Here is a 23,303-nt window from a genome sequence, read left to right as displayed (position 1 = left end):
CCCGGGATTTCCCGAAAAAAAATATTTCCCGTTTCCCGGGAAATTTTCAAATTTCCCGGGAATTCCCGAAATTTAAGCGGAAGTTAACTTTTTCTTAAACTTTTGGAACTACTTTTTGAAAATGCTCTGAAAAAATAATAAATGAACACACTGAACATGATTTTGGTCAATTAAATGTATTGTTTGGTTTATATATAATTAATCTGATTATCAGAAATTATGATATCAGAATAATTTCTGATAATATTAATTTTTAAAGCAACTGGGAATAGATATTGCTTAATGAGTATTACATTATTACAATTAGGTAATTTTTTAATAGATTGATTTTATTTCATCAAAACAATGTTAACTCCTTACCTCCAAATTAAAATTGAGATTTTTTTACGTTTTTGTTTACCATGATCAAATGAGATGAAAATCGAATCTGTGCAAAAAGAATTAATTCAATTGGTTGAATACCTAGTACTAAAGAAATTACAATTTGAAGTAAAAGAATTATGGAGCACTGGTGCAACTACAGGTGTTAGAGGGTTAAATGTGAAAAATAGAAGACTTTTCATGGAATGATGTTAATTTATCTTATAATTTAAATCAGGTTGCATAATAATACAAAAAAAAACATTGAAAAATTACTTTCTTCTGTTTGTTCTCAAAAAATGCAAAAATATATTCAAAGCTCGCTTCAAATATTTGAAAACATTGGGTTGTATGGAGTAAAACCAACACTAAAAAGCTTTACCATTTGTTGTAGGGCTGAAACCAGTATTTGTTATGAAAAACATAATTTCTGTATGTTATGATTGTGGATTATGCAAATTTATGATTGTGGATTATGGATTAATTTTACTCACAGCTTTGATAAAAATTATTTCTCATCAAAAAATACCTTAATACATTTTCTTGTAGTCGAAGGATTTTTTACGTGTAGTCAAGCTGCTAATTGATCTTAACAATTATTAAAACCATTAATGTTGATGTCCTATACTATTGTTGCATAATATTAATTAAAACCAAGATTACAAAAAATTTCGATAAATTTAAAATTTCCCGGGAATTCCCGGGATTTCCCGGGAAATTGGCTGAAAATTTCCCGTTTCCCGGGAAATAAGCAACCCCGGGAAATTGGACGCTCTAGATCTACCGAACAAGACTGCGTAGCTCGTTGGACATTTTAACAGCTTGTTAAACTGCTGCCAAAGCTAGCGAATTCAAATTCAGACAAAATTACGTGTTGAGTATTTGTGATTAATTGCTACTTTTTTAAACTCAATAAGGAAAAAAAAAACAGCGAACATTTGTAAAGCCATTAAACCACACCCACCCGCCAGGAATCGTAATAGAGTTAGTTACCCAAACTTGCCGGCGTAGAACAACGCGATTGGCTTTGCATACCAATGCGCCACCTTTTTATCGCAGGAAATTGCACCAGGTCCAAAATCGACAACCTTTTCCCTTCTTGATATGGGCGACGGTGATTCACCTTATCGAAATCGAATGAAAATTAATATAAGGATGAGTCACTCAGTCAATCTACGCTGAATTGGAGGGAACCCCACTTGGATTAAGTTGGTTGTGCGATGTTTTGGTTTTGATTTTGCTCAGCTGCATTTATTATCAGCCGAGGGGACTGGTTGGAGTGTGACGAATGTGCAAATATTTTGCAATCTATACGACTTCACTGGAAAAACGATAACATTTTGCTGAATAGTGTCACTCGAGTTGTTGCTAGTTATCTTGTTTGACACCCTTTTTTTAGATCCTTACAAGTAACCTTATAGTTGGGACAAATTGGTCTTGCAGTTTTCTCAGCTTGCTATTTTTTGCTTATGGCGAGCCTATGTTGTGGGAAAACACAAACATTAAAGCGGTCAGGCCTACTGCGTTATGTTGACCGCAGCGATAATTCTTTTAACATCAAAAACAATTTCACTCTGGAAATAGGATGTAATTCTTGCTGAAATTGGTAATCTAAATAGTTTCAACGGACCTGTTACTAGTTCAACATATGAGCAATTCTCTACGAAATCGGTCTTTTTTCTTCAATTTTATTTTTTGTATTTTTTAATCCGTCTGAAACTTTTTTTGGTGCCTTCGGTATGCCCAAAGAAGACATGATGCAATCATTAGTTTGTCCATATATTTTTTCATACAAATTTGGCAGCTGTCCATACAAAAATTATATATGAAAATTTGTATCATTTGAAAGAATTTTGTGATCGATTTGGTGTCTTCGGCAAAGTTAAAGGTACGGATATGGACTACGCTGGAAAAAAATGATACACGGTAAATTTTTTTTTTTGGTGATTTTTTATTTGACTTTTTGTCAGTAACACTTGATTTGCAAAAAAAAACAATATTTTTATTTTTTTTAATTTTTTATATGTTTTAGAGGACATTAAATGCCATCTTTTCAGAAGTTTCCAGGTTGTGCAAAAAGTCTTTGACCGAGTTATGATTTTTTGAATCAGTACTGATTTTTTGAAAAAATCGAAATATTGGTCGCAAAAATTTTTCAACTTCATTTTTCGATGTAAAATAAAATTTGCAATCAAAAAGTACTTTATTGAAATTTTGATAAAGTGCACCGTTTTCAAGTTAAATCATTTTAGGTGACTTTTTGAAAATAGTCGCAGTTTTTCATTTTTTTAAATTAGTGCACATGTTTGCCCACTTTTGAAAAAAAATATCTTTGGAAAGCTGAAATTTTTTTCTATATTTTGCTTTTTTGAACTTTGTTAATACGACCCTTAGTTGCTGAGATATTGCCATGCAAAGGCTTAAAAACATGAAAATTCATGTTTTCCAATTCTCACCCAAACAACCCACCATTTTCTATCGACTTTAGCATCTCAGCAAATAATAGTCCGATTTACAATGTTAAAATATGAAACATTCGTGAAATTTTCCGATCTTTTTGAAAAAAAATATTAAAAAAAAAACCAGGACGAACATTTAAAAGGGCGTAATATTGAATGTTTGGCCTTTTAAAATGTTAGTCTTGATTTAAAAATTTTGAAAATATTATTTTCGAAAAGATCGGAAAATTTCACTAATGTTCCATATTTTAACATTGTAAATCGAACCATTAATTGCTGAGATATCGACGTAAGAAAATGGTGGGCCGTTTGGGTGAGACTTGGAAAACATCAATTTTCATGTTTTTAAGCCTTTGCACGGCAATATCTCAGCCTCAGCAACTAAGGGTTGTATCAACAAAGTTCAAAATCGCAAAATATAGAGAATTTTCTCAGCCTTCCAAAATATTTTTTTTTTTTTCAAAAGTGGGCAAATATGTGCACTAATTTAAAAAAATGAAAAACTGCGACTATTTTCAAAAAAGTCACCTAAACATGGCTTTAACTTGAAAACGGTGCTTTTTATCAAAATTTCCCTAAAGTACTTTTTGATTGCAAATTTGATTTAACATCGAAAAATGAAATTGAAAATTTTTTGCGACCAATATTTCGTTTTTTTTTTTTAAGTCAGTATTGATTCAAAAATGCATAACTCGGTCAAAGACTTTTTGCACAACCTGGAAATTTCTGAAAAGTTGGCACTTGATGTCCTCTAAAACATATCAGAAAATGATATAAAGTAAAATTAGTGTTTTTTTGCAAATCAAGTTTTAGTGACAAAAAGTTAAATAAAAAATCATCCAAAATTTTTTTTACCGTGTATCATTTTTTTCCAGTGTAGTCCGTATCCATATCTACAACTTTGCCGAAGACACCAAATCGATCAAAAAATTCCTTCAAAAGATACAGATTTTTGAATTTTCATACATCATTTTTGTATGGACAGCTGTCGGATTTGTATGGAAAAGTATATGGACAAACTAATGATGCAAAATGGCTTCTTTGGGCATACCGAAGGCACCAAAATAGTTTCATTCGGATCAAAAAGTACAAAAAAATCTCAACATTCCTTTGTGGACCATCATTCAGTGAGGTACTCCTGGATTTTAGCTCCTGAAGAGTGCTTAAGAGCGAGTTTTTCACCGATGTGAAACAGGTCGTATCGAGGTGCTCCGATTTGGATGAAACTTTCAGCGTTTGTTTGTCTATGCATGAGATGAACTCATGCCAAATATGAGCCCTCTGCGACAAAGGGAAGTGGGGTAAAACGGGCATTGAAGTTTGAGGTCCAAAACACATGAAAAATCTTAAAATTGCTCGCATTTCCGTAAATCTTCATCAATTCCAACTCTCTTAGATGCATTCGAAAGGTCTTTTGAAGCCCTTCAAAATGTGCTATAGACATCCAGGATTGGTTTGACTTTTTCTCATAGCTTTTGCAAATTACTGTTAAAAATTGATTTTTTTAAAAACCTTAATAACTTTTGGCAACAGCCTCCAACACCCATACTCCCATAGGTCAAAAGTTAGGGAATTTCATGGACTATAAGCCTTCGGTATTAACTTTTTGGCCAATCGCAGTTTTTCTCATAGTTTTTCGATTTTTCTAGAACAAGCATTTTACAACGTTAGTTTTTGCCCTGTAGGCCAAGAAGACGGCACTTTTTGGTCTCAATTTTGTCATATTCGGAATCCTCAGTCAATTTCACGTAAGTTAGAAGTATTGGAGTTGTAATTTTGATTTAAAAAATAATTAAATAAAACATTTTTGAAAAAAGAAATAGATCTTATTTACCCTATGATCAATACGTCAAATGCTATATCAAGTAGGCGAAAACTAGTTTACCCCTAATCCGACAAAATTCTAAATAATATTTTAATTAATTCTAAATGGCATTTTTTCCAATCAAATTCAAAATTCCAACACCTCAATCTAATGTAAAATTTTCTGAGGATTCCGAATATGTCAAAATTGAGACCAAAAAGTGCCGCTATGGAGGCCTACAGAGCAAAAACTAACGTTGTAAAATGTTTGTTCTAGAAAAATCGAAAAACTATGAGAAAAACTGCGGTTGGCACAAAAAGTTAATACCGTAGGCTTATAGTCCATGAAATTCCCTAACTTTTGACCTATGGGAGTATGGGTGTTGGAGGCTGTTGCCAAAAGTTATTAAGGTTTTAAAAAAATCAATTTTTAACAGTAATTTGCAAAAGCTATGAGAAAAAGTCAAACCAATCCTGGATGTCTATAGCACATTTTGAAGGGCTTCAAAAGACCTTTCGAATGCATCTAAGAGAGTAGGAATTGATGAAGTTTTACGGAAATGCGAGCAATTTTAAGAATTTTCATGTGTTTTGGACCTCAAACTTCAATGTCCGTTTTACCCCACTTCCCTTTGTCGTAGAGGGCTCATATTTGGCATGAGTTCATCTCATGCATAGACAAACAAACGCTGAAAGTTTCATCCAAATCGGAGCAACTCGATACGACCTCTAGAACAAACCGAGCAGAATCTACAAATACTGCCTCTTAAAAAGTGCAAAAATGCCTCAGGGCAAGAAAAAGAGGCGGTCCTCACCAGCAGGATCCACAGATTTGAAGAAGCTAAAAATGCCGAAGCGCTACCTGCAAAGCCAGGCAGTTTGAGCAAGGACGCTCAAAAATTTTCTGTAAACCAGTTCGCTACCCTCCCTGTGGACGTGAGCGAGAAGGAAGAATTTGAACGACGGGAAAAGTTGCCACCCATTTTTGTGAAAACATCGTCATCGGACTCGGTGCGAATGTGGCTGACCGGATTTATCAAATCTGGTGCTTTACGAGCTTCCATTCGCTTGTGTGCTGATGGACTCAAAATTCTGCTACCTACCAGAAAGGATTACAACTACGTTCGGGATTTCCTGAACAACACAAAGATTGAATACTACAGCCATGACGATCCAGGTAAACGCCCCATGAAACAGGTCCTCCGAGGCCTGTATGACATGCTCACATCCATGTCATACAGGCCTCGGAGGACCTGTTTTATGGGGCGTTTACCTGGATCGTCATGGCTGTAGTATTCAATCTTTGTGTTGTTCAGGAAATCCCGAACGTAGTTGTAATCCTGAAAGAAGAGCTCAAAACTCTTAAGTTGAACGTGATCGAAGTCTTCAAGATGACGAGACACAACAAGGACATCAAGTATCGTGATCAACTGTACCTCGTTCATCTCGAGAAAGGATCGACTACGCCGTCTGAGCTGAAGGCAGTTCGGGCAATTTTTCAACATCATCGTGACACAGTGTTCGAACTGTTTGCAGTTTGGACATGGTGGAAGGAACTGTTTCATCAAGAGTCGTTGTGCAACCTGCGGAGGTGAGCACAAAACTCAAACTTGCGAAACAATCAACGAGAACATTGAAGCCAAATGCTTCAATTGCGGCGGCGACCATTCGACCAAGAATCGAAGCTGCCCAAAACGTGCTGAGTTTGTGAAAATTCGGCAGCAAGCGACGACGAGGCACCAACCAAATCGTCGCAAAACACCACCAACTTTCACGGACGTGGATTTTCCTGCTTTGGCGTCACCTGGAGCGGGATCTGCTCGAGTGGTTCCAAATCTGCAGCCATTGCCGTTGAATCAGCGGCAAAGAGTTGCAGAGCATACAACACCTCCAGGCTTCAGTCAGCAACTGAGGGAAAACCAACCAACATCAACGGGTGAAGGCAGTAGTGACCTGTTTTCACCACAAGAACTTCTGAACATTTTCATCGAGATGACAACAACTCTGCGTGGGTGCAAAACTCGCCAGGAACAAATAAGAACTCTTGGAGCATTCATCTTAAAATACAGTTCGTAGTTTACTCGTTCTAGTGATTTTGAATATTTCAATGGATTTATTTTTTTAGTTTTAGTTTAGGATTAGCTGTTAAAGTGATTTTTTTTCTTTTTTCTTTTTTACCCAAATGTATTCAATTCAATGCAATAATGTAAAACAATTTGAAGCAAATAAATAAATGTGATCAGTTAATAATAAAACGAAAAATACAACAAAGATGAAGAGCATTAGGCCATACCACTTATCATGTAAAAGAAATGTAATTATTATAAGAATGTTCAATAAAGACATATTTAATTTCAAAAAAAAAAAAATTCAAAAAAATCGAATTACCGAAATCTAAGAGAACTGCTCATGTAAGAAACAATAAATTTACGCCACTATCTCACCAGCCACGCAAGAATGGCGTACACAATCTTTCATCTGGAAGAAACTGCAACACTTGACAACTGCAGTAGCCTTAGTTGCAGCCTAAGTGAATCACTACCTGCATCACACCTGCTGCTGTAGTCATGGGACATCGCGCGGATTAAGCAAGACAACGCAGCGCTCGTAAATGTTTTGATTGCTACCCCCGGAGCCAGGGTCTTCGCCTAGCGGTTATGACCGGTTTGGCCCGAACAGGTTGATGACAGCAACTGGTGTTCCACAAATCAATCCACTCGGCGCGAAGATCGCGCGTATCGCGATTGTCACTCGACCTTTGCCGCTGTGTGGAACACCTCGCAAACTTCCTGTTTATTAAATTAAAATTTGGCCGGGTCCTTCATCTGTCGAACTCGGTTGACCTGCGCCTGGGGCGCAAGAGTGGGGTTTCGGAGGTTTTCCTCCTACTCTCGGTGAGTTGCCGCGGACAGATGTCACTCATCGAGCGGCTCACATGACGCGCTTCTGACGAATTACGAACTGGATTTCGCGGGTGGGTGGCCTTGACAAAATCGCACGCCTGCATCTCGTTAGAAGCTTGGTGTTGTTGTTGAAGTTTGCATCAACAAATAATTTAAAAAAAAAAACTAAACAAACGCATCCTGATTCGGGGGGACCTTGAACGCTTCACAGATCTGGGGATGAAGCAGAATTTTAAAGCAATTTTTGACTTGCATTCAAGCGAGAAATCTTAAACTTGTTGAGCATTTCGGGGAAGAGCCTATTCGAACAGTGTGATAAGTGACAAGTCAAAATTTTCCCATAAGCGGGAATCGAAGTTAAGCCTAACTTGTTAGGCGTTTGTTGTCAAAAGTCTTTCGTTTGGGTGTAAAACATAAATTTATCTTTTTGTCTTTGCCTAAACCGCGTGCAAGTGTGCGCCTTCGCGAATGAAGTAACTCAAATAAAAGGTATTTTCGGTTTGGGTAGTGCGCGTTTGTGTTGCATGTTTGCCAAACCAATAATATAAATATTTTGTGCGCAGAACAGCGTAACGATCGTAGAAGACAAATGTAAACAATCGTAACCAAACTTTACGGAAGTGCCGATTATTTAACCTTCGTACGTAGCAAAACATTTAGAACAATACACACACGCTGAACAAAAACAAACCAAGTTTGAAGGTTGTGCTGTATTCTCCTTAAAAATTTGTCCTGAGGGACGTGGAACACGATGTCAAGGCCAGGAGGACAGTCACGGCGCTCTAAATGCCAACACGCGCCGCGCCAGGGAAGATGAGAGGCGAAAACTTGGCTTGGAAGAGGCTATAAAAAGGTTGAATTTGTTTACCCACTGTAAACAGCGGCGGCGGCGGCGCGCCCGAGAGTCGTTAGCAAACGTTTCCTCGTAACATAATTACAAGTGTCTTCTCTAGAAAGGGGAGGGGCAGGGTGGGTTTGGGTTTGAAAGATAAAAGAAATGTCATTGTTTGTTTATTAATTAATTAGAGATTTTTTTATTTTCAAATCTGCAATGCTGCCAATGCCTGGCTGATTTCGAGGTAAAGAAAAAATACAAAAAAGGACAACAAATTTTTTTTTTTTTTTTTTTTTGAATTAAATATACTTTATTGAATCTTTCTTATAATAATTACATTTGGTTTACATAATAAGTGGTCAGCTGTGGCTCTTCAGCTTTATTTTGCTTTTCGTGATTTAAACACTGTTTATTTTTATAACTTTAAAAGTATATGATTTATCATTTTTGTAACACTAGGTACAATGAGGAAAAAAAAAATGTTAAGAAAACATAACCTAACCTAAAACTAACTTAAACTTACAATAAACTAAACCAATCCTTGAATCAAGGGGTATTCAGATATAGCACATTTTTCCCTGAATTTCAAACATTTTTCTTGAATCTTCTGATCCAACATTTTTACTTCTGCTAATTCATGAACCTCACTTGATCTTGTCCAGCCAGGAACATTCAAAACCATTTTGAGTACCTTGTTTTGGACACGCTGGAGCTTCAATTTATGAGTTCTAGCGCAACACTCCCAAACAGGTACTGCATACTCAATAACGGGGTAAATTATTTGTTTGTAAACTGCTAGCTTATTTTTCAAAGATAACTTTGATTTTCTGTTAATTAAAGGATACAAACACCTAATGAGAATGCTGCACTTGTTCAATATTTTATCTACATGCTGTCGAAACAATAGTTTCGAGTCAAGTATGAGACCTAAATAGACAACTTCCTTTGACCAGGGTATTGAAACATCATTCATTTTAATCAAAACATCATCCTTTGGGACAAATCGGGCCGATTTGGAAAGTAGAAAAATGATGGTTTGAGTTTTGGCTGCATTTATGCGAATTTTCCAGTCGCCAAAGTATTCGGAAAGAACGTCAAGACCCTTCTGAAGACGGCCAACTAAATATCTGGTTATTTTACCCTTATAAATAACGGCAGTGTCATCAGCAAAAAGTGACAACACACCATTACCAGGAAGAGTAGGCAAATCAGATGTAAAAATATTGTACAGAAGTGGGCCAAGAATACTTCCTTGGGGAACCCCAGCATCAATGTTGAATAATCCAGAAGCAATCCCATTCAGAAAAACCTTGAACGATCTCTCCGAAAGATAGTGCTGGATAATTTTGATAAGATACATTGGAAAACCGTATAAATACAGTTTATGTATCAAACCATCATGCCAAACATTGTCAAAAGCCTTCTCAACATCCAACAAAGCCATAGCAGTTGATTTAGACTCAAGCTTGTTCTGCTTGATGATTTTAGTTACTCTCGTAAGCTGATGAGCAGTATTATGCCCCTTTCGGAAGCCAAACTGCTCGTTCAAAATTATATTATTATCGTTGGTAAAATCCAAAAGCCTTGAATAGATGACCTTCTCAAAGAGTTTGGACAGACTACTCAAAAGACTAATGGGACGATAACTTGTTGGCGATGTTGGATCTTTTTGAGGCTTCAAAATTGGTATGACTTTGCCCAGTTTCCAATTGGTGGGGAAGTAACCAAGTTGCAAACATTTATTGAAAATATTGGCTAGATGTTGAAAGAACTGATCACTCTGTTTTTTCAACACTAGATTAAAAATGTTATCAAAGCCTGGAGCTTTCATATTTTTCATTTGTTTAACTGCAACTTTGACTTCCTCACCAGAAACATGGGAATCTGCAGGAAATTCAAAGGTAGAGTCATTGATTGTTGAAATACTATTGGCAACTGATGTTTCTTTACGGCTGGTCATGGAAGCACCAAGATTATGTGAACTAACAAAATGAAGCCCAAGTGCATTTGCCTTTTCCTCGGATGTAATCAAAGGAGAATCCTCAACAATAAGAGGAGGAATAGGCTTTGGTTTGTTTTTAAGAACTTTTGAAAGTTTCCAAAATGGTTTTGAATAATTCCCAAGCTGGCTTACATGTTTTGAAAATTCTTGATTTCTGATATTGTCAAGTCGGTCTTGTATGATTTTGTTCAAATTGTTCACTGAAATCTTTTTGTCATAGTCCCCAGTCCGTTGATATTGTCTCCTATAAACATTCCTAAGTCTAATCAAGTGTTTAGTATCTACGTCAATATCAGTTACCTTAAAATTAACAGGAACCTCTCGAACGTTGGCAGCCTCTGCTTGGTTGATAGCCTGCTGGATCACCTCCAGCGAACGATCAATATCGGCAGAAGTTTCCGGGTGTTGATCATAGTCGATGTTGCCGTCTACCACTTGCTGAAACTGCTGCCAGTCAACGTTGTGGTAATCTTTTCGGGTTGGTTGCCGCTGCGGAGTAACGGAAGCTCCAACCTCCACAACCACCGGATAGTGATCAGAACTCAACTCTTCAAACACCTCAGGATGAGCCACGTTCTCAGCCATATTGGTAATGAAGAAGTCGATGATTGAGTGATTCCCAGACCGAGCCACCCTCGTTGGACGATCCGGACTCACAACGTTGTAGTATCCGTTTTGCAGATCGTTGTGCAGAATCACTCCGTTCCGATTCCTCCTGCTGTTGCCCCAAACTTCATGCTTCGCGTTGAGGTCACCAGCGATGATGTACTTTGCGCTCCGCCGTGTCAGCTTCTGGATATCGCTCTTCAGTTTTGCTGCTGAACCATCTCTGGAATTCACCTGACGTGGGCAGTATGCAGCAATGAAGAGTACTGGGCCAACCGAAGTGGGAATTTCCACCCCAACGGCCTCGATGATGTCCAGCTTGAAGTGTGGCAGCCGGCGTGGCTTGAGATCACGATGAACAGCGACAAGCACACCTCCTCCTCCAGAGGCGGTCCTATCGAGCTGCGTCGCGATCTTGTAGTTTTGCAGATAAACTTTTTCACCGGGCTTTAGATGAGTTTCCGTGATGGCAGCTACGTCGATCTCCTTCTCGCGAAGAAAATCCACCAGCTCTAAGTTCTTCCTCCTAATGGAGCAAGCGTTCCAATTCAGCAGCTTGAGGGACCTACGATCCATACTGGATGACGAACGAGGTCAGCACTTCAATCTGCTGGGTCTTGGTTTTGCATCCACGCAGTGCAGCGGACATCTGTTTGAAAATATTGAGGAGTTCGGTTGAGGTGTAAAGATCATTACCATTTTCCTCAACTGCTGGTTCTTGGGTTGGTCTTGGCTCCTGGCTGAAGCCCGGTGGTGGCGGTCTCGGCTCCTGGCTGGAACCCGGCCGTGGATGATTCATCTCAGCTCTCTTCCTGGGATCCAACGGCAACGGTGCCAAGTTCGGGACCTGGCGTCGCGGTTGAAGAGGTGGAAAATTTTGCTCCACCAGGGCTGGGGGAGTTCTACGACGCTGAGGCTGATTCTTCGTCGATGCTTGCTGCCGAATTTTCACGAACTCAGCTCTCTTGGGGCACTTTCGGTCGGTTGACGAGTGCTCACCGTTGCAGTTGAGGCACTTCACCAGCGAATCTTGGATGCACTGGGATGTGATGTGCGCATCAGTACCACATTTGGCGCAACGACGCTTCAGGTGGCAGTTCTTACCTCCGTGCCCGAAGCCCAGGCAGTTGAAGCATTGTGTGACGTCACGATGCACTGGTCGGTATCGCTCCCACGACACGATAATGTTGAAAACCGCTCGAATTGCCTTCAGCTCAGGAAGCGTCGTCGATCCCTTAGCCAAATGCAGCAGGTAGAGCTGGTCACGGTACTTGATGTCTTTGTTGCGTCGGCTCATTTTGTGCACGGCCAACACATCCAGTTTCAAAACTTTTAGCTCGGCAGCTAATTCCTCCACTGGCATGTCGTACAGACCTCTGACGACGATTTTGTACGGCTTATCCATGACGACATCATGGGTAAAGTACTCCGCCTCGTTTTCGGTCAAGTAATCCTTGACCAGTTGATAGTTCTGCCTGGATTGCACCAGCACCTTAAATCCGTCCTGACACAGACGAATGTTGCCTTGGACTTTCCCAGACTTGATGAGTTCAACCAGCCCCGCACGAAAGTCGATCGTTGCTGCTGATTGCCTCACATAAAAAGGAGGCAGTTTCTCCTTTCGCTGTTTCACTTCATTCTCCTTTGCTTCCGCTACCTGGTCCTCGTCAGGCAGTCCAGCGAACTTGTTGTTCTTCAATAGCTGCTCCTCGTGGGACGAAGAGTTCTCCTCCTCCTCATCCATCGGTACAGTACCGTCGCTCTTTTTCGTCTTTTTGCTGTTCGATGTCACTTCCAAAAGCACCTTCCTTTTGGAAATCCCCGGTTTTTGGCCATCAGTTGAGGCCTCAACCTTCCTTTTGGAAATTCCCACTTTTTTGCCTGCTTGAGCCGCAGGTAGGGCAATATTGCCGGCGTTTTGCGCCGGGACGCGACGAGTCATGTTGATTCAGACAACCTTCACCAACGAATGCTCGGATAACAATGAGGACAACAAATTGATTTTTGAAATCGGTCTTTTTTAGAATTTTAATTTTTGTATTTTTTAATCCGACTGAAACTTTTTTGGTGCCTTCGGTATGCCAAAAGAAGCCATTTTGCATCATTAGTTTTTCCCTATACTTTTCCATACACATTATTCAGCTGTCCATACAAAAACGATGTATGAAAATTCAAAAATCTGTATCTTTTGAAGGAATTTTTTGATTGATTTGGTGTTTTCGTATGGATTGTAGGTATGGATATGGACTACACTGAAAAAAACGATACACGGTAAAAAAAATTTTGGTGATTTGCAAAAAAACATTTTTTTTTATTTTTTGATATGTTTTAGAGGACTTTTCAAAAATTTCCAGGTTGTGCAAAAAATCTTTGACCGAGTTATAAATTTTTGAATCAATACTGATTTTTTCAAAACATCGAAATATCGGTCGCAAAAATTTTCAACTTCATTTTTCAATGTAAAATCAAATTTGCAATCAAAAAGTACTCTAGTGATTTTGATAAAGTGCACTGTATTTAAGCTAAAGCCATTTTTAAGTAACTTTTTTGAAAACAGTCGCAGTTTTTCATTATTTTAAATTAGTGCACATATTTGCCCACTTTTCAAAAAAATGTTATTTTTAATAGCTGAAAAAATTCTCTGTATTTTGCGATTTTGAACTTTTTTGATACAACCCTTAGTTGTTGAGATATGACATGCAAAGGTTTAAAAACATGTAAATTGATGTTTTCCAAGTATATCACCCAACGACCCACCATTTTCTAACGTCGGTATCTCAGCAACTAATGGTCCGATTTACAATGTTAAAATATGAAACATTCGTGAAATTTTCCGATCTTTTCGAAAACAATATTTTCATTTTTTTTTAAATCAAGACTAACAATTCAAAAGGCCTTAATACTCAATATTACGCCCTTTTAAAATGTAAGTCTTGGTTTAAATATTTTGAAATTATTGAATTTAAAGGTCGTATTAACAAAGTTCCAAATTGCAAAATATAGAGAATTTTCTCTGCTTTTCAAAAATATTTTTTTCAAGGGTGGGCAAACATGTGCACTAATAAAAAAAATGAAAAACTTCGACTATTTTGAAAAAAGTTTCCTAAAAAATGGCTTTAACTTGAAAAAGTTGCACTTTATCAAAATTTCACTGAAGTATTTTTTGATTGCATATTTGATTTCACATTGAAAAACGAAGTTGAAAAAATTTTTGCGATCAATATTTCGATTTTTTGAAAAAAACAGTATTGATAAAAAAAAATCATAACTCGGTCATAGTTTTTTGCACAACCTGGAAATTTCTGAAAAGTTGGCATTTTATGTCTTCTAAAACATATAAAAAAAGGAAAAATAGTGTTTTTTTTGCAAATCAAGTTTAGTGACAAAATATTAAATAAAAAATCACCAAATTTTTTTTTCACCGCGTATCATTTTTTTTTCAGTGTAGTCCATATCCATACCTACAACTTTGCCGAAGACACCAAATCGATCAAAAAATTCCTTCAAAAGATACAGATTTTTGAATTTTCATACATCTTTTTTGCATTAACAGCTGCCAAATTTGTATGGAAATTTACATGGACAAACTAATAATGCAAAATGGCTTCTTTGGGCATACCGAAGGCACCAAAAAAGTTTCAGTCGGATTAAAAAATACAAAAAAACGAATAACCGAAATCTGAGAGAATTACTCTTATACGCTAACAGTCACTCACTTTACTCAAGTCTAATCGCCAATTTTCACTAAATACGCGGTAGGGTGGTCCCTTGGTCGTTCGCTGTGAGTTGTGGATTGCCTGCTTCTCTTCCGATGGTTTGACTGAGGGGGGGGGGGGGGGCATGCTTTTAAATTTCTCGTCGCTCCATAACTTTAGTGACGTGATGGGAGCAAGGGCGTCTATGCGAAGTGTCCCTTCACCTGCTACAAATTTCCGGTTCTTGGAAAGGTAAGAGCACTCTACTGTCGTTTTATGGCGATATGATGTATACGCCATTTTGGACATTTTCAATTTTATTGTACAGTCTGACAAAGAATCTTGAAAGCTACCTCCTGACGAAAGAATTTTTCAAAAAACTGCTCTGGGGCCCATTTTATTAAGCAAACAAACAATGATGTATACGCCAATTTTACTCATCATGATGTATGTATACATTGAGAATTGCTAGAAGTAAAATTCAATTCTGTTTGAATGTTGATTTAAGATTTTGAAACCAACCATTTAATTCTTAAGAGTACGTCCAATAGGCGTCATCCATAAAGTACGTCATTTTCTGTGGGAAGAGGGGGGTTTTGAGTAAGCGTGACATTGCGTGTTAAAAACATAGGGAAATCGCGACAAAGGGGGGTGGAGTAAATTTTGGCTGATTTTAATGTGACGTACTTAATGGATGACACCTTATCCACATCCGCGTAGATACTTTTTTGAAAATTCTAAACCCACCCACCTCCCTTGCGGACAATTGTTCATTAGGGTGCCCAGAATATGGGACTTTTTTTCAAAACCTCGCTCCACAAGCTGAATATTGTTCCTTGATCTATTTTAGGACTCTGGGCCAAATATGAGCAAAATCGGTCATCATTTACCCATTGATACTCGGAGGTGAAGTTTGTATGGGAAAAATCGAAAAAATGTATGGGAATCCCAAGTTTCTTACGATTTGGGTTGGTGCGCTACTACCATCCAAATATTCTCAAAAGTGAGATTCTTATCGGAAATTTAATGCTCTACAACTTTGTAGAACACACCAAAGCTGTAAAACTTGATCCTGAAAAGTTATTGGGAATTTAAAAAAGTCATTTTTGTATGAAAAAAGTTTTTTTCACCAGCTTTAGGCTCGGGTATTAATGGGTTAAACTCATCCAATTCCGCTCAAAATTTACACAGATGCTTAAAAAAACCCAAAAAACCGTTTTCCGCTTGTGGAGCAGGGGGTCATTTTTTCTGGGCACCCTATTGTTCATGCAAAAAATGTGTTTATGGAGCGTAGACAATCGCTAAGGGAGCGTTCTTTTATTGCGTAACGCAAAAAATCGGATTTTTAGACCCCCTCCTCCCCCTCGTGACAAAATTTCCATACAAATTTAAAAAAAAATTGTATGGAGCGTAACACGGCCTCCAACCCCCCTCCCCCCAACTGCGTTACGTAATAAAAGAACGCTCCCTAATACCCTCCCCCTCCCCCTTAAAGTATCCACGTGGACAATGCAATAAGGGATCCGCTCAGCTGTCAAAATAGCTGGCACAAAAAATATAGCCAGCTTTGATCAAGCAATGTATACATACATCATTGGGAAGTAAAAGTAGTGATTTTTTATTGCTATCTTTTCGGCCAAATGATGTTTGTGGTTTAAAATCGTAGAGAATAGGAAAAAACAAGAAATTTTGTAGGGGCCACATTTTTAATGTACTTTTTATCAGTTTCTACAGAGCAGACCTTAAATTAGTCATTTTAAATTGAAAATATGAACAAAAACAGAAAATCGTGTCTACAGCAAAATCACCTCAATGGCGTATACATCATATCGCCGTAAAACGGCAGTCTAAAATTCGTGCAAAAAAACTTATGCACGTGGGTGTACAGATTACGGAGTAAAAAAATGATCAAATTGTTCACCTAGCGCTCACATTCGATTCCAGGACCAAGTTGCCTGCGTGTTTGGAGATCATAAATTCATACATACATTGTATTTTTAATGTGAGGAACAAAAATATTCGTGAAAAATCATAGGCAGGTCAAATATAGTGACATCTTTTGAGAATAGTTTGAACAATTTCAAACAACAAAATCGTTTAATCTGTTGTTTTTATTCCTATTTTTTCAAACACTGATTTAGATTTTCCGTCTGAATCGGAACATATGATTATAATTTTGAAGTATTTTTTTTATTTGCTAAATTGGTTTTTTTAACTGTTATTTTCAATATCTGATTTTTTATTTATTTTGGCATCACGAATTTTTCAAACAACTCTGCTTGTCAAAAATCAACGTCAGTTTTTAAATTGCTTATTATTGTGGGAAGTTTTCGATCAACCGTTCATAAGAACAATAAATTTATTCTCATTCTTCAGTCATTCTTGACGAGCGGAAATGTGATGAAAAGTCGTATTATCAAAATCAGGATGACACTGTATTCAGAAATTTGGTTCGATGGTTGATATTCGCTTTGACGAATGTACATTTCGGGGGTTCTCAAAAATACTTAATATATTCCTCGGAAGGTTAAAATAAGTAAACCGCAACAAATCACGCGACACGTTAAACTTTCAAATTAGACAAAAAGCTAAAGTTTGTTCCAAATGGATGAACCGCTCTTGCGCGAGAAGATAAATCGGCGCGAACACGCGAACCTTACGCCCAATTGACATGTGAAAAACAATTAGGGTCCGTCCCGTGTCCGTTGTTTTTTTTTCAGTTTTCGCCCCGCTCGAACGAGCGAGAAAGTTCGGCTAATATATTTGATCTTTGAACGCCTTGTTGGTCCGATAATGAATTATTGAGCGCGCGCCCGGTACAAGTGAAGGTGGTGGCGCGATGCCTAGTTGTTTGAACTTGGCTGCTTAATTGTTGCAATAATGATCGGGAGGGGCGGGGGAACTTTTCCTTTTTTTCACTTTTTGTTCGTGATTTGTTTGAAGCTATTTTTGTATTGAGAAGTAGCTTAATCGAGACATGTTTCTAAGTTATTTGAATTATTTTTTTTAATTTAAGTTATAGTTTATTCAAAAGCTACTACCATAAAACATTTCAACCAGTATCGTGTAACGAATCTTCCTACTGTGGGTTGGCCAATTTTCGCAAATTTCAACTCCGCGGGAACACGCGCTCTATAATCATCATTGTTTGTTACTCCGGCACTTTGGCCGGAACAAAGTGTACGAGGCTATGAAGTGTGGTAGCCTGGGCCATTCCCGGGAACACCGCCTCGTAAAAGCTGCGGGAATTCCTCGTCCTTGTTTGGTCCGGTGCCAAGGTTTATGCAGGTCACGCAACTCGCTCAGAGATTACATCCAAAATGAAAGTGTCCTTTTGTCCGATTCCAGTAATTGTCACATCTTGTCGGACCATGTCTAACGATTTCCGCCTTTTTTTTTGTCTCTCGTTTCTTCCAGATACTAATTAAAATATCCTCGACGCTCGGCCGACGAGGTCGACGCAGACTAGCTTCCACCCAGTAGCCGCCGATCTGCCATGCCGGGTAGCCGTTCCAGCAATAACGACACCGAGCACAACAAGTCCCCTAGAGAGAGCGGCGAGGATTCGGAGGATGAAAGTGAAATTCTAGAGGAAAGTCCGTGCGGAAGATGGCTGAAGCGGAAAGAAGAGGTGAGTTTGACGAACTGTATAAGTTGGTTTAAAGTTTTTGACTATTTTTACACCATACACCGTAACTCGATAATCTGCAACAATGTATGGCAAAATGATTTAGTACATTCCAAGAGGTCCAACTTCAAGACCCTCTACAGCCAAGTGCAGCAGATCTTCCTCTTCCACCTCGCAGCGGATCGAAAATGGCTGCACCCAATCTCCTCTCACTTCTGTCCATTTGTAACAAATTGCATTTTCTTTCCCCATTTCCTCCCACTCGCTTTTATTTCTTTATTAATTTTCCATCTGCAAGTTTTTCGTTTTTGCTTTCGCTTCGGAAGCGCTCCGCAAAGATTGCGTTTGCTCATTGAAGCGTTTAGTGTTTGGCTAACTAACTTGGGGTTGGTCTGTCGGTCTGGTGTGTGTTCATGACCCTCTCACTCTCTCTCTCTCACTTGCAGCCTTCAACTGCCTACCCACAAAAGTCAGTGTCCCCCCCGTCTTCTATCCGGTCGGTGAAGAATTGACTTGAGTAAATAGTGGAGAAAACGCTTGACCGGGGACTGGGCAGCGGTCACTCCCCGTATGTGTGTTTACTGTCAGCTTCGTTCCAATGTCTAATCCATCATCTGGATGCGGTGGTGACGATACCCTTTCAGTAGACGAGATTGACTCTTTTTGCATTTTGCCATTTGTGGAACGACCTTTGTGATTTTTGCATTATTTTTACCGCAGATAACATCTAAGAGAAGTGGGATTGCAAGGTGAAATATTTTTCAATTTTAAAGCTAGAATTCAAAATGCTTATAAGAGTGATTTTTCAACTGACCAACCCCCTTCCATAGCATTGCAGCTCAAAAGGCACGTCGTCGTCATTTGTTTTTTTTTTATTTCCTCTATAGCATCAGTACTCGGAAGGTATCCGAAAAACTTACATAGTCATATGCTTGGAGATATACATGATACAAAGTCAGGGTGGCCAGTCAAGTCAGGAAAGCCCGGAAATTTTTGATTCTTTGTAAAACAAAAATCCAGTTTCAAATCAATTGCACTGGATGCGTTTTGAACACTTAGTTGAAGTTTCTTTTTACTATTTTAATCAATTTGAGATTTAAAAAAAAAACCTAGTTAATATCGTCTGCCTGTGTGGATCAATCGGACCGCGCACTGGACTCACAATCCAGAGGTCGCTGGTTCGAATCCCGAGGCGGACGCAAAAAATTCTAAGTGTAAAATATAGGTATTCGGTGCCCTCTCCCCGTGCCATACCTTCACACTTAGGAGACCCGGGAGGCGGAGTCTTGTCGCAAAAAGAACGATACACACCTGTGGATCCGTTGACGAAACCGCAAGGTTTAAGAGGGCCACATTATAAGGTGTTACGTCGATTCCGTTTTAGTTAATATCGAATGAGTTTTTAATACCTATGAATCAAAGTTTTGATCTATTTTCGACTAAGTTTATTGCACACTTTGCACCAAATTCTCCCCCTGTGCAAATCATAACTGCACACCAAATATTTGCACACTGAAAATCATACCCCTTCTCTTCCCCACTCGCTTAGAATGGTGCGTGTCTCGACTGAGCCTCGTTGCTTCCGACCTCTTAAGAACAGTTTCAAACTAGGGTGTGTGTCTTGGATAGTTTTTTCTGCTGTAGTTTGAGGTGTGCACTTTGTTGGAGAGCTTTCCACGAATTGGGTACTAAAGCCCTATGCCAATTTTTATGTACAACGGTAAAAAACACGATTAAAAACTATTTCTGATCACTTTTTGTTCATTTTAATGCAAATTTTTTTTTGACAAGACAACATTTTTTCGATGGATCAACTATGGTCCCCTTGGAACAACCTGTCAAGTAGGAGCTTTTCTGTCAAGAAGGACCGCGAGGTTAATTTTTCAAAATTGATTTAAAAATCCATTTTAAGCTCTTTATGGTCGTACAAAGGGTCATTGTATTCAGAAAAATAAGCTTTACGCTGTGAACAATAATATCAGCAATCTAAGCTTCATTTTAGGACCCAATTGCACGATTGTCTAAAAATCTCTGAAATCCGCAATATTAAAATGTTTCGAAGCTATTCTAAAATAGGGTAACAATTTTTTTTTGATATTGGAAAAAACATATAAGATGACCCCTTGCTCGATTTTTTAGGTAAAAATAAGAAACTTTGCCAATTTTGAGCCAAATCGGGTCGCTTTTGATCGTTGAAGTTTGTATGAGAAAAATGGCAAAAATGTATGGGGAAAAGCAAAAAAAATCTGAATTCCACCAAGAGGGGGTGTAAAATGCGTCGGATCATTGTCAAGTGTAAAATTCCTATGTAATATTTTATGACAAACAACTTTGTAGAAGATCGCAGAACGATCCGATTTAACCCTGATGAGTGATTAGCGATTTAAGGAAGACGTTTTTGCAAGAAAAGATTTTTTTTTTTCATTGACTTTAGAGCAATTCCAGCTCAAATCAGGAATGTTTGTGGTACTTTTGTACCCGACCCTCTCCGATTTCAATGAAACGTTTTAGACATGTTATTCTAGGCCTATAAAAGCCATTTTTGTGTATATGGAGCCAATTGTACTCAAAAATGACATTTGAGAAGGGCGTAAGGTATTTAAATATTTATGTATTTTGCAATTTGAAAATTACTGTATCTCGAAACCGTTGCATCGTATCAAAAAGTGGTCAAAGCCAAACTTGTAGGAAATTTGACGGGCTTTCTGAAAAAAATACACTGAAACAAAAATACACGCCACTTCTATGAGATTTTTTAGTTTTTAAGTTTAAAAATTAAATTTGATGGTGATGTCACGACTCATTTACTACAACTCTGGAATTTTTTTTTAAAAGGTCCAATAAACCAAATTTCCATTTTTTGCTTCTTGGGTGTTTTTGAAACCGCCTTGAGTCAGGGGTATTAAAAAACACCCAAAAAGCAAAAACTGAAAATTTGGTTTATTGGACCTTGACAAAACATAATCGGAGAAATAACAACGTTCTTCTATTACCTACGTTAAAAAATAAAAAAAAATCCAATTCTCTTGCAATAATTAATTTTCAAAGATATAAGTATTGCCAAGGAAAAAAACTTTTTGTGGTACTGTACATCGGAATTTTACCAAAATTCAAAATATTTTTAAACGAGAATTATTTCATGGTTATTCGATCGATAACCTTACCGTCGATAATTTCATCATCCGACGATAACATTCATTTAAAATTGAGTATTTTCATGAAATACGGTAATTTGTGGAAATTTTACTAGGTTGTTGTAAATATTTTTCAAAGTTTATGTCGCGTTAATCAGTGGGCAAAAGAAATATTTTTTTCAAAAAACTTCAAAATTTTAATGAAAATTTAAGTTTAATCAACTGAAAACCAGTTAAAATGCATTTTCCCGCGTTTATAATCATATTCAGCATGTTTGAACTCCTTTGAAAACATTTAAAATTTTCATGAAATACCAATGTACAGTCCCACGAAAAGTTTTTTTTTGCGAAAAAAAATTATGTCATTACCTCGACATAAACTTATGATTGGAAAGCAACTGTACGCCGTAAATGCATTTTAAAACACTTTTTTCATCCTAATGTTAAAACCTAGGCTTATAATTTCAATTTAAGTAAGTAAATTTCCAGAAAATTCTGTATTTTAAAAAGTTCTTCAAAAGTAAAAATACATGCAGAGATTTTTTTGGTATTTTACTTCAAAAATTCTAAAAAAGAAAAATTACAAGTTTTGTTTGATACCCGTATTAAAAATCATGAAAATTTGAGTATTTTCATGAAATAAAACAAGTTGTGAAAATTTTAGTTTGTTATTCCAAAATCTCTAAAACAGTGAAAATTCAAATAAAATTTCAAATTGTTTGATACCCATATTGCCACTCATAAATTTTTTTGTATTTTTTTTTTGTTGTGAAAATTTGAGTATTTTTTTCATACACAATTTTGAACAGTTTGATACCCATGTTAAAACTATTTAAAACTTGATTATTTTAATAAAATACGGTAACCAGTAATTTTTCTTAAATTTTATACTTAAAAATTTACTTTAATTGGCTCCAATGCGTTTATTTCAGTAAGATATTTTGAATGAATCGATAATGTTACCTTCGATTGGACATTCGTTGTTTGATAAAGATGGTCCCGACAATAAAGAAAACCACCATCGTTATCAAAACTTGATAATTTGATCATTAACAACCTTGCAAATATTATTATCAATTCAGGAAAATACATTTTATTTTTTCAGTTGATCAGACTTCTATTCCCGTTAAAATGTTGATGTTTAAAAATAACAAAAAGATTCAAGCACTTTTTTATATGATTTTTTCCCTTAATTTTTTTGCATGAATTAAAAGTTAGCATTAAATCTTACTAAACTTGATTTTTTTTTTATTCAAAAAAATCTATTATTTGAGAAACTAGATAAGTGAGGAATTCAAAAATGGGATTTGAATGACCACCCTGCAATACGTACTTCATGTTGACAGCTCGACAGTTTTTAGAATTTAGTTTTTATTACTCTTTTAACTATAACAATAACTTACAAAGTGCCAACGAGCTCCATAGCTTGTTACACCACGCCCAACTGTTTCGAAATGAGTTCTTGTTGAAAACTATTGGCATCAATTATGGTCACACTGTTGATAACCACCACACAGCTTGGACTCTCCGTCGTAGGAAGAGGTCAGTTTTGCGCCAAGTGACGAGCTGAGCGCATAAAGTGTGTCTCCAGAGTGACGTAAACGACCCCACGACTCCACGCCATCATGATTCATCTCCGTCAGTCGTGCGCAATGATCCGTGAACTTCATATCTCTTCCCCTGGCTCTATCTCTATTTCTCGCTAGTAGATGCGGAAAAGAAGAACTGCGTGTGAGTTAGTTGCCCTCGTAGCCTGATGGGCAATAAAATTAAAACTTGTCACCATAATTTTTGCAAGTGATGTGCACTCTTGTAAAACGTCGCACAAAAGACATATGAAAATATGACAGTTTTGTGACAACGGCTACGCGCCGAACT

At 37.5% G+C, this 23,303-nt stretch overlaps 1 protein-coding gene across 6 annotated transcripts in view; it reads left to right on the top strand.

Annotated features, from left to right (window-relative positions):
- The window catches only part of LOC120413580 (nuclear receptor-binding protein homolog), a 132,410-nt gene that overhangs the window by 32,714 nt on the left and 76,393 nt on the right, over positions 1–23,303 (top strand). For all 6 annotated transcript variants that reach the window (XM_052707830.1, XM_052707829.1, XM_039574469.2 and 3 more), the window contains exon 3: positions 18,081–18,294. In XM_052707830.1, the coding sequence (XP_052563790.1) occupies positions 18,160–18,294 (135 nt within the window). In that variant the 5' untranslated portion in view covers positions 18,081–18,159. The remainder of the gene's footprint in view (positions 1–18,080; positions 18,295–23,303) is intronic.

Source organism: Culex pipiens, chromosome 2 (genome assembly GCF_016801865.2).
Source record: "Culex pipiens pallens isolate TS chromosome 2, TS_CPP_V2, whole genome shotgun sequence".
NCBI lineage: Eukaryota > Metazoa > Arthropoda > Insecta > Diptera > Culicidae > Culex > Culex pipiens.
Note: the sequence above shows the minus strand (reverse complement) of the source record. Positions and strands in the feature narration are given on the sequence as shown.